The sequence below is a fragment of the Penaeus vannamei genome, chromosome 6 (assembly GCF_042767895.1).
Source record: "Penaeus vannamei isolate JL-2024 chromosome 6, ASM4276789v1, whole genome shotgun sequence".
NCBI lineage: Eukaryota > Metazoa > Arthropoda > Malacostraca > Decapoda > Penaeidae > Penaeus > Penaeus vannamei.
In genome coordinates, this window is record NC_091554.1 from 39,568,910 (window position 1) to 39,581,409 (window position 12,500).

The 12,500-nt window shown below is 37.0% G+C and overlaps 1 protein-coding gene across 3 annotated transcripts in view; it reads left to right on the forward strand.

Annotated features, from left to right (window-relative positions):
- The window catches only part of rdgC (retinal degeneration C), a 258,395-nt gene that overhangs the window by 100,644 nt on the left and 145,251 nt on the right, over positions 1-12,500 (forward strand). For 2 of the 3 annotated variants that reach the window (XM_070122985.1, XM_070122986.1), the window contains exon 2: positions 5,616-5,966. In XM_070122985.1, coding sequence (XP_069979086.1) covers positions 5,822-5,966 — 145 coding nt within the window. In that variant the 5' untranslated portion in view covers positions 5,616-5,821. Of the gene's footprint in view, positions 1-5,356; positions 5,967-12,500 lie in introns of all 3 variants that reach the window. The other variant, XM_070122984.1, reaches the window with a different exon arrangement.

Here is a 12,500-nt window from a genome sequence, read left to right on the forward strand (position 1 = left end):
CTGAGCGCGGTCCTGGGCTGCCTCTTCATGGAGACATTAGAAAGGGACCAATACAAGGATATAATCGGCAGGCATTCAACGTCGCTCCGTTACGTAGAAAAAAAGAGAAAAGTCAAAAGATTTTTTTTTTTTTTTGTACAATAAGAATATGAAAAGCACATAAAAAGAGAGATAGAGGCGAGACAAAGAGGAGAAAAAATCGTCAAAAGAAAAGAAAAAAATCGTGAAAATATATGGAATGAAGAGATGTCCTCGTCATCGTACCCAGAGGATCGTGCTTACACCGTATGCTGACGCGGCTGAACTCCGTCCACGAGAAAATCCAGTTCACCGTGGAGGAGGAAGTGGATCAGAAGTTACCTTTCCTGGACTCTGATCCATCGGGATGACGACGCACAGTGATCCCAATGTTTGAAAAGATGGCCAACGCCTTGCAAATTTAGTTTTAAATGTTTTATCAGAAGATCAATCATTGTTTACTTTAGTGGCAATCCTACTAATTTAGAATTATTTTTATTTCAATAATGCAACGGAAAAGGATTTCTCCCCGAATTTAAAATCGCAATATTTTCCTTAAAAAGCACCCTATAGCCATGAAATCAGATTATGAGAAAGGCATTGATAGAGCTTTGGAAATTTTTAAAACTAATGATGTATCATTAATATTGTGATTTTAATAGAGGACTTTACATAAATGCAATTCATTTACAAATAAGAGAATATAAGATACTGCAACTTTCACGAAAGTAGAGATAAATATACTTATAACAATGTGCAATTTGCATCAAATCCCCCGAGCTCCACCAAAAGTAGCAATAGCTATTATTCTAACAGATTTGTCCTCGTTTTGACTATCGGCTCTTTCGTAATGTGCGCGCGTAATTCATAGAAAATGGGAATGCCCTCCATTTTCTATACAGCTCCAGTTATCACAACACTTTCTCCGAGGTGGTTATGGATTCCTGATTATTTGACATATACGTTAGGGATAGTGAAATAATGTGTTAAACATAACTAATAGTGTAAAGACGATCCCTACTGATGCGTGATGAAATAATTAATACAAATTATTTATAATAGTTACCCCTTTCAAAACAGAAAATCAGATTTTACGAGGAAACTGGTTTAACTTTGTCATTATTTGGATGTCTTTATTTTCATTGCAGATGACAGGTCGTACTAGGAAATCAGTAATTGACAGCTATATTTCTTCAAAAGCAGTGCATTTATTCGAACGTTTTGTTCATCAAAATCAAAACCAAAAAGTTAATATCAGGAAAACTATGAACAATGTAAACATTGCAGCTTTCGTGTGATTTTTATACGCGATGGAAGAAGGCTAACTATATACTGTGTGATTAATTCATACAGCATATAGCTGTATGATATAGCATATACTGTATGATTAATTCACTCTCAAGATCAGTACGATATACATTATTGTATAATGTGCGTAATTTTGTTCACTCGGCAATAGTTGATATTTCATGTAGTATTTCTTGATAAAAAGTTTTTTGTTTTTGCTGTTGTATAAGTTTGAATATCCTTTTCTAAAGTAGGGCATGTACCCTGATAAACAATATATATCAAGATGCATGAAATTATGAATAATTTTCCCCAATGAACTAGGGTTTCTATTACATCCTATATGAATAAAACATCTACTCTTTCATGGAAATGGAGTAATAGTAATCATATATAACGATGGAAGCACAATTGATTGCTTAACGATCGCAAATCACGAGTGGCCAAGAAACTGGCGCTTGGGACCACCGTGCAGCGTCAAATTACAAGACCTTTGGTGCTTCCCGAAGTTTTTTCATCGTCTAGGAAGGTAATGAGGAAGGAGGAAGCGCTCTCAGATACGCCGCGGAGACAAAGTTAGGAAGATAAAGTGATCCGTGAGATTCCTTCGCTTTCGGAAGGAGCCGCGAAGTTCCCATTCCTTGGGGGCAGATCGTGTAATTACTTTTGTTGTTGTTGTTACCCCTTTCGTGAAGAAGTGTGTAGGGTCTTTTTTTTTTTTTTTTTTTTTTTTGGTTATCAGCTTATTATTATTTGTTTTTTAATCCTTTCTTGAAGCTGTCTGTAGAATCTTTTCTTTTTGGGAAGTTATCAGCTCCTTTTTCTTCTTTTTTTCTTTTAGTTTTACTTCACTCCTCTTTCCTCTTCTATCTTTCTTCTCTTTTTCTTTCACCGCGTTTTTTTCTCTGCATTTAACCCACTCTAATCCATCTACTCCTCCCCCTCATCATCTTCTTTATCTCCCTTACCTTACTTTCTCCTTTATCAACTTCCTCCTCTTTATATCCCTCTCCATCCCCCCTTCATCATCTTCCTCCTCTTTCTCTCCCTTTCTATCACCCTTCATCATTTTCCTCTATGTCCCTTCATCATCTTCCTCTATCTCCCTTCATCATCTTCCTCCTCTTTATCCCCCTTTCCATCCCCCCTCATCTTCCTCTATCTCCCTTCATCATCTTCTTCTATCTCCCTTCATCATCTTCCTCTATCTCCCTTCATCATATTCATCTATCTCCCTTCATCATCTTCCTCTATCTTCCTTCATCCTCCTCCTCTTTATCCCCCTTTCCATCCCCCCTCATCTTCCTCTTATTTTTCCTTCCTTATTTTTTCCCCTCTCTCCTCTCTCCCTCTACATGAAGCTCCTCCTCTACTATACGAACAGTGAAATTTCCCTTGCTTAATGTGACCCATTTTTTCTTTCTCTCTTTAAAGCGATCCATCTGCTGCCTCGTATGAAAACGACCCATGAAATTCGTTTTCTCTCAAACGACCCATACGATAACCCCCCCCCCCCCCCTTTGGCCCATCGACGTCCCTCGTTCTCAGCTGACCTATAAGTCCCTCTCCATTGGATCGTTTAATTAAAAAAAACGTATATTTTATTTATTTATCTATTAATTTTATCTATTTATTTATTTATTATTATTATTATTATTATTTTTTTTTGGAAAAGGGACGAGTCTGAAGTCTTTCGACCGACCCTCCAATCCCAAAAAACTCCCTCATTAAGGCCAACGCACGCCCCTTCCTTCCCTTTGAATCAACCCATGACCAAGGGCGCCCCTCTCCCCAAGCACCTCGTCCCCATCCTTCCCCATGATGGAAAAATAGGCTGGGCTCTCGAGGTCGTTAATTGCCGTCGGAACTTCTCACTGGAACGAGAAGGGGGGGGGGGGGAGGGGTTGATTAAAGTCCTTGTTATTAGTCTTCCTGAAAGAGGGGGAGTTTGTCACGTCACTGCCAGCCCCCTTTGCCTTTTTCATCCTCCTCCTTTTCCCCTTCCTATTCCTCCTCCTCCTGCTCCTCTTACCCTTCCTCCCTTCTATTCCTCCTCCTCCTCTTCTTACTCTTCCCCCTTCTATTCCTCTTCCTCCTCCTCCTCTTCCCCTTCCCCTCCCATTCCTCCTCTTCCTCTTCCCCTTCCCCTCCTATTCCTCCTCCTTTCCCCTTCCCCCTAATATTCCTCCTTCTTAATTCACTCTTCCTTCATTTCCTTCTCATCCTCCTTATCCCCTTCCTTTCTTCTAAATCTACCTACTCTTTCATATTCTTCTCTCTGTCTCTCTCTCTCTCCTTTCTACTTCATTTTCCATTTCCTTCTTCCTCCCATTCCTCCATAACTCACAGAACATTGACCCTATTACTAAGCTTAGCGTTAATATTCATATCAATGTTATCGAATATATAAAGACTTTTGGATGGTTTAGAATGATGAGAGAGACACATATTAATTGTTGTAATCATTATTTTTCCCATGAACAATATCATCGCCATCATTATTATTTTCCTTATTGTTATTGCTATTATCATTATCAGTTACTGTTATTATTAATATCATTGTCATTATTATCATTATCGTTTTTATTTATTATTACTGTTATAATTAATATCATTAGTATCATTATCATGAATATCATTATGATCATTATTATTTTTATCATTATTATTATTACTATGATCCTCATCATTATCATCATTGCTATCATAATTATCATTCTCATTATTATTACCATTACCATCATTATTATAATAATTATCTATATAATTTTTATGCTGATGTTATCATTATTTGCTATTATCGTTATTATTGTTCTGAATACCAATATCATAATCATAATTATTATTGCTATTAGTGTTATTATTATTATCATTATAGTTATCATTATGATTATTGTTATTACAATTATCATTATCACATTTGTTATTATCATGATCATTATCATCATCATCATCATCATTGTTATTATTATTATTACCATCATCATTAGAAATGATAATGATACTACTACTAGCCCTACTACTTTTACTATTATTATTATTACTATGATAGTTATCGCCATTGCTTTTATTGTTTATTTCATTACTCTTATAATTAGCATTATTATTGTTATTACCACTATTTATATCATCGCTGCCATTGGGATTACTATCACTATTATCACTATTACTAGTATTATTATGATAATAATATTAATTATTATTGCTTTCTTTATTATCATTGTTATAATTATCATTGTTACTATTATCATCATTATCATTACTATCATGAGCATCATTATTATCATCTCTGTTGTTCATTTATCATTACCTTTTCATATTTTCATATATATTTTTGGAGCGAAGTGGTATTATCAGAAAATATAAAATGAACAATAATAAAGAATGTAAATATTTTCTATGTAATAAAAGGTTTATTCTCTTAAACCATCCATTCAAATGCTATGAAAACTTTTGACTGATATAATTCTTTCAGTTTTCCAATTTTTGTACGTCCAAGAATCATAATGGTTGAATTTTTTCATGTTTTATTTACATTAACAGGGTTCATACTAAATAACATCTGCCTATCTTTTGTTATTTTTCGTATGAAAAGCTAAACAAGAAAAAATATTGCAATTACTGAGAGAATCAAAGATAATGATGAAGAAAGAAATATAAAGAATAACAATGATACTGATATCAATAATGATATCAATATCATGAATGATAACGATAATAGTAAACATAATGATCGTGATAATGATGATAACAATAATGTTGATAATAATGATAGTGATTAAGATAATAATAATAATAATAATAATGATAATAATAAGGATAATAATAATAATAACCATAATAACAATAACAATAATAATAATGATAAGGATAATAATAATAATAATATTGGTAATGATAATATTAATAACAATGGTAATAATACTAACAACAATAACAATAATAAGAATAATAACTGTACTACTACTACAACTATTACAACTTCTGCTTACTTCTGATGTTGATACTCATCCAAATCATCAGCTAATTTTATGTTTTTCTTTCTTTACAGAAATATTCTCCAAAGGGAACGTAGAGCTGGACGAAACAATGCCATAGCCATGTGTAGCTAAAGTGTTCTCTCGAAGCAGACGCCACAGTTCGTTAATTTGAGTGGAATGAAAAAAGTATTGTCTTATACTATCTAGCAAGGAGAATCTTTCATTCATGGTGAAAGATATCTGAGCAAGTATACACGTGTTCAATTATAGTATATTTATGGTGATTGGAAAAATAAATGTGATATAAAGAATAGGATTTTTTTTTTACAGTTAATGATAATCACATAGATAAACGAGTGTAGAAAAATATAGTGTCAATATAGAAATAAAACCGTAAAATGTTAATTTCACATTAGCTCACCCACGATGGGGTAATACAAAATCTCAGAAGAAAAAACATAAAAACACAAATCTACAATAGTTCCACCTCCAAACACACGTCAAAGAAAACGGACAAGAAAGAAAACGAATAGAAAATGGGATTCGGCGTCTCCAAATGCATCTGCACAGACGTGGGAGGAGAGAAAGATGGCGATGGGGAACCGAGAGAAAAACGAAGCAAGTTTGGCTTCTCTCCTTACAAAAAGCACTCCAGCCCGGCCATGAGCAAGGTCGAGAGAGGTGAGTAGGAATCTGACCCTATTTTTTTGAGGGGGTGGTCGGAAGAAGAGGGTTGGGGGGGGGGGGAAGGGGTTGGCAAAATATATGTGTTTATAGGAGTCTCTCACCCATTCAGTCGCCCATTTTCCCACTCTGGTACATGTGTTATTCTTGGAACAGTTATGTTGTTGTTCCTACTGTTATTGTCGTTGTTTCTATTATTATTGTTGTTGTTATCGTTATTATCATGATAGTTATCATTATCATTGCTGTTATTGTCATTGTCATTATTATTAGCATCATCTTCAGTATTATTATCATTATTGTTATTGTCTTTATTGTTATGATTATTAGTATTGATATTATCATCATTATCATTGTTTTATTATTGTCATTATTGTTTTTATTATTATCATTATCATTATTATTGTTATCATTATTATTATTATTATTATCATTATTATTATCATTATTGCTATTATTATTATTATTATTATTATTATTATTATTATTATTATTATCATTATTATTATCATCATTGTTATTATCTATTTTTATTGTTGTTATTAATATTACTATTATTATTGTTATTATTGTTATTGTTATTATTATTATCAGCATTATTATTACTTTATTATTATTGATATTAGTATTATCAGCATTATTAGTATGACTACCTTACTACTACTACTACTACTACTATTATTATCACTACTTTACTATTATTACTGTTATTCTAAATATTATAATCACTACTGTTACTACTACAAGTACTACTAGTATTGTTATTATTATTATAATTATTATTATTATTATTTTTGTTATTATTATTTTGTTATTATCATCCTCATTATTATTATTATTATCATTATTATTTTTATTTTCATCCTTACTATTATTATTATTATCATTATCTGATCATTATTTATTTCTATTTTTTATTGTTATTGCTACTGATATTATCATCCTTATTACTGCCCTTATTACTATTTTTATTTATTATCATTATCATTATAGTAATGAGGAAAATAATACTGATAACAATGATGATAATGATGATAAATGTAATAACAGTAGTAATGATAATACTAGTAAAAATGATAATAAAATAAAAGTAATAGTAGTAATGATAACGATGATAATAATAATAATAACAACAACAATGACAATAAAACCAGTACACAATTATAACAATATGATGGATAAGGATAATCAAAATTACGCACACACAGTAAAGGAAAGGAAAATGAAAGATGAAAAAATAGAAGGAAGAATAATAAGAAGACAAAGAAGATATCAAAGGAAACGAAGGGTTGAAGAAGAATCGAAAGAAAGAAATATAATGAAGGACAATGGGAAGGATAGAAGAAGAAAAGACAATTGAAATGGAGCGAAAAAGCAGAAAATATAAGAAAAATAAATAAAGAAAATGAAAGAAAGAAGAAAAAGAAGATAAATGAAAAGAAAAAAAAGATAAACGAAAAGAGGAAAAAAAAGGAAGAGAAAGAAAAAAAAGAAAGAAAAGCGGCTTTATATCCTCATAAAACAAAATGGTTTCGAAACTTGTGAACATTTTACTGGACGAACATATTGAACAAACTTGGCCACCTGACGCCGTGAACAGAGCGAGAGAGGGGAGTGTGGAAGATCTAGGGTTTAGCTTTCTCCCCTCTATTTTTCTCTTTCTCTTTCTCTTTCGTTTTCTTTCTTTCTCTCTCTCTCTGTATCTCCCTTTCTCTCTTTTTTCTTTTTCTTTCTCTCTCTCTGTCTATCTCCCTTTCTCTCTTTTTTTCTTTCTCTCTCTCTTTTTTTCTTTTTCTCTCTCTCTGTCTATCTCCCTTTCTCTCTCTTTTTTCTTTCTCTCTTTTTCCCTCTCTCATTCTATCTCTCTCTCTCTCTATCTCCCTTTCTCTCTTTTTCTTTCTCTCTCTCTCTCTATCTCTCTATCTTTCTTTCTTTCTTTGTCTCACTCTCTTTCTCTTCTTCTTTATATCTTAATGTCTTTTCATGTTGTGTGTGTTTGGTTTAATTTTTTATTGAGATTCAGACAGTTTTTTTCAGTTCATTGTCTATATGTATTTTATTAGGAAATCTTTCTTCTTTTTTTCGAAATATTTTTCTTCGCCTTTTGTGAAATCTTTCTTTCTTCTTGTCTTCTATTACTATAGTCTCTCTATTTCTTTTCCTTTCTTTCTTCCCCTCCTCCTTTTCCCTTCTTCTTTCTTTTCCTCCCCTCCTGCTCCCCATTCATTCTCCCTCAAGCCATCCTCACGTCTTTCTTCCCCCCCTTCCATCTCCCCCTTTCTATTCCCCTCTCCTCCTCTCTCCCCTCTATACGAAAACAGTGAATAATGTGTCTAGGTAAAGAGGGGGAAGAAGATATATTCCTTCCCCTCGTATTAATGGACATGAGGGGAGGAGGGGGGATGGGGCTAGGGGAGGGGGGAGGGGGCTAGGGAAGGTGTGGACGAGGGGAAATGAGAAAGGGAGGAAGGAAGATAAGGGGAAGGAGGGGGGGTAAGGAGGAGGGGAGAGGGGAGGGACAGAGGGAGGATAAGGTGAAGGCGGGGGTGGGGTAAGGGTACGAGGGGGTAAGTGGGGGGAGAGGAGGGGAAGGCGGGGAGTAGGGGGGTCAAGGATGAGAGGAGAAAGGGGGGGGGGGAGAAGAGGGTTGAGGACAGAGGGGGGAAGAAATAAGGGCAGAGGGAAAGGGGATAGAAGGGAGGGAGGGAGGGAGGAGAGAGGGAAGAAGGGGAGAGAGAGGGAGTAGTGAATTAAGGAGACATAAGAAGGAGGGGAAGAAGAGGGTTGAGGGTGGGGATGGGGGGGGGGTAAGGAACATCACATGATGAATGATAAGGCCTTTGTTCAGATGCGTTAGGGGGGGGGGTGAGGGGAGGGAGGGGCATGGGTCAAAAAGGATGTAGAGGAGGGGGAGGGGGAGGAAGGGGAGGGGGGAGGGGTCAGAGAGGGAAGGAGGAAGGGGAGGGGGTCAGAGAGGGGTTGGAAAAGGGGGGTAGGGGTCAGAAAGGGGGAGAGAGAGGGGGCATGAGGCAGAGGTTGAGGGGGGGGGAGAGGAGGGTTGTAGGGAGAGGCTTTGGCACAGATGAAGGATGAGGTAAAAGTCAGGATTGGAGGGGGGGGGGGGAGGAGGAGGAGAGAGGGGGGCATGGGACAGAAAGGTAGGGGGGGAGAAGACTTTAGGGGGGGGAGATGAGTTTTAGGGGGGGAGGGGGGAGGGGAGGGGCTTTGGCGAGGATGAAGGATGGAGAAAAAGTCAGCTCTGAGGGGAAAGTGGAGGATGCGGGGACAGACGGAAGGATTATGGGCGGAGAGAGGGGAAGAGAATCCTCTGCCTTTCTCTCCCTCTCCCTCTTTCTATCCTTTCGAATCTTCGTCTTTTTCTTGTTCTATCTCTCTGTTACTGTTTTTGTTTCTCTTCCTCTCTTTTTCTCTCTCTTTCTCGTCTTTATTCTAGCTCTCCCTCTCTCGTTGTTTCTCTCTCTATCTATCTCTCCCCCCCTCCGTCTCTCTCTCTTTTTCACTACTTCCCACCTTCTCACAATTAACTTCATATTCTCCTTATCCTTCTCCTTCTCTCTCTCTCTCCCTCCCTCTCCTTTCCTTTCTACCTCCCCCCCTCTCTCTCTCCTCTCCCCCCCCCTCCCTGGTCACTCCTCCCTCCCCCCAGCCTCTCTCTTCGCTTCCTCCGCCTCCCATTTATCACCCTCTGCATATATACACACCGCCAATGAGCATAAAATGACATTGGAAATCACTACCGGGAAATAGCGTTCGATCTAAAATGCCTCTTCTGGATCGAGGAAGACCTTCATTTGCATATCTGAATTTTAGGCCATTTCTTTAAAAACTCACTTGCTTTTTTTATATATGAAAACACGTACATATACACGCTCTCGCACACACACACACACACACACAGACACACGTACACACGCACACGTACACGCACGCACACGCACACACGGACACGTATACACACACACACACACATATACACATATATATGTATGTACACCTATATTCATATATATGTATGGGCATACATTATATTTTCCTTGCTTTTTCCTTGTTTTTTTGTCTTTTTTTCTTACTGTTTTTGTGTAATAGAGTTTCTAGTTTGCCTTTTTACTGCCTGCGAAAGCGCCAGTGCGTTTGACACTATTGACAAGGGATTGATGGCTTTTGTGTTGTTTTCGTTTTTTATAATTTTTGTCGTTGCTAGTGTTCTATTTTTCTGATAGCCATTTTTATTATTCATTTTCTTCTCTCAGTTTTTATGTGTCTGTGTACCTGCCGATTTTTTTTTTTTATTCTGTTGATTTATTCACTTATTCTGTCTGTCTGTATGTCTGCCTTTCTTTCTTTTTCTTTCTGTCTCGTTCTCTCCTTCCCTCCTCCGTTCTTTCTCTTTCTGTCTATCACTCTCTTTCTCTCCCCATTTCTCACAAACGAGCTTCTTTATTATCAATTTCCCTATTTATTGCTAGTATTCTATCCATCATGTATACTTATGTTTATTTTATTTACTTATGTGCATTTTATCATACAATTATCTATAGAGAGAAGAGAGAGAAAAAATAACAAAAACAATCAAACAAGGAAACGGAATGAATGAATGAGATAGAGTGAATAAATGACAGCGAGGAAATAAAAAATAGAATGAGAGAGAAAGAGAGACAAAAAGAGAGAACAAATGACAGAGAGAGAGAAAGAAAGACAAAAAGAGAGAATAAATGAATGAGAGAGAAAGAAAGACAACAAAAATGAACAAATGACAGAGAGAGAGAAAGACAAAAAGAGAGAATAAATGACTAAGAGAGAAAGAGAGACGAAAAGAGAGAATAAATGAATGAGAGAGAAAGACATTTCAAGGGGGAAACGTACAAGCTTGCGTATGGGCGGAGCTAAGGGAGGGCATAGACGGAGTGCCTCTGCTGACGTCATCAACTTTGAATTCGTTATGTCGTAGCGGCAACACTGTAGAGGAGGATGTTGCCAAATCTACTTATCGGTTTGAATTCATTTGCTGATTAGATCGATCATATGATTACAGGTAGCAAAGTTTGGACAAATTAGATAGATACAAAGAGGAAAAAGGAGAGAGGGAGAGAGGGGGAGAAGGAGGGTGTGGAAGAGTGGGAGAGGGGGAAAGGGAGAAGGAGAAGGAGAAAGAGAAGGAGAAGGAGAGGGAGAGGGAGAGGGAGAGGGAGAGGGAGAGGGAGAGGGAGAGGAAGAGAAGAGAGAGAGGAGAGAGAGAAGAGAGAGAGAGAGAAAGAGAGGGAGAGGAAGAAGAGGAGGAAGGAGAGGGAGGGAGGGAGGGAGGAAGAGGAGGAGAGAGAGAGAGAGAGAGAGAGAGAGAGAGAGAGAGAGAGAGAGAGAGAGAGAGAGAGAGAGAGAGAGAGAGAGAGAGAGAGAGAGAGAGAGATTGAGAGAGAGACAGACAGACAGACAAACAAAAACAGAAACAGAGAAAACGAACAAATAGACAAGAAATAGAAAGGAGAAAGAATAATAATAAAAAAAAAAAAACTGTTCCAGGTCTCTAGCCATATCATCTCTTCTCGAAATACGTCTCCCTCGTTCCTCATTTATTGCTAACAAGTGATTTAGAATTGCTGATTGGTCGTTTCCTCTGTGACGCACGCTCTCTCCTCGCAGAAGTCCTTTGCTGGAGGTTCTGGGACTCAGTTCTCGCTCACAAGTCAGCTGTTCGGGTATAAGTAGGTGTTTGTCTGTTTTTTTCCAGGTTCGTGATATGTCTGTATGGCTTGGTTATAAAATGTCGAGTCCTGGTAGCTTTAACTTTTCTTTCTTTCGCATTTTCTTGGTTTTTAGTTTCTCTGTTTTTTGCTCTGTCTCTCTCTTAGTTTTCTTTTTCTCTTTGTCTTCCCTTCCCCTCTCTGACTCTGTTTGTTCACATCTCTCTCTCTCTCTCTCCTTTTCTCTCTCGCTACTTTCTCTCTCTCTCTGTCTATATCCTCCTCCTCTCACTCTCTTTCAATCTCATATGTTCGTAGACAATGCCAGTTCCTTTTCCCTTATTTGCTGAGATAACATTTCATGGACCTCATGGACGTCTGCACATTGCTCAATCCCGCCCTCTGTTCTCTGCCCTCACCCTGGCATCCAAAGGTGGCATTTTCCATGTCTTGATCTCCAGCAATATCTTGAAAGGAATAGCCCAAAAGGCACATTTAACATCGCTTAGCAACATATCATTAAGATTCCTGACGCTTTCTTAGCCACGTTCATTATCCGTTAAGAAAGTGTCTGATTTTACGTTCACCTGATCTTATCCTTATTTCCAACATCCTTAGGTCCTTCGCCTCAGTAATGTGTCTCTCCTGTATAAGTCTCCCTCTTTCTGATTCCTCATACATAAAGCCCATCTGTATCAATACCCTTATGGAAGGCTGTGGTCTTGTAAGTATCATCCCTTTATCAGGATCAGTGACAATCGGGCCAATATTTTCAGCCTTATCTTGTATGATCTCCGTCACATGATCCTCCATAGCACTGCTATTACTACCC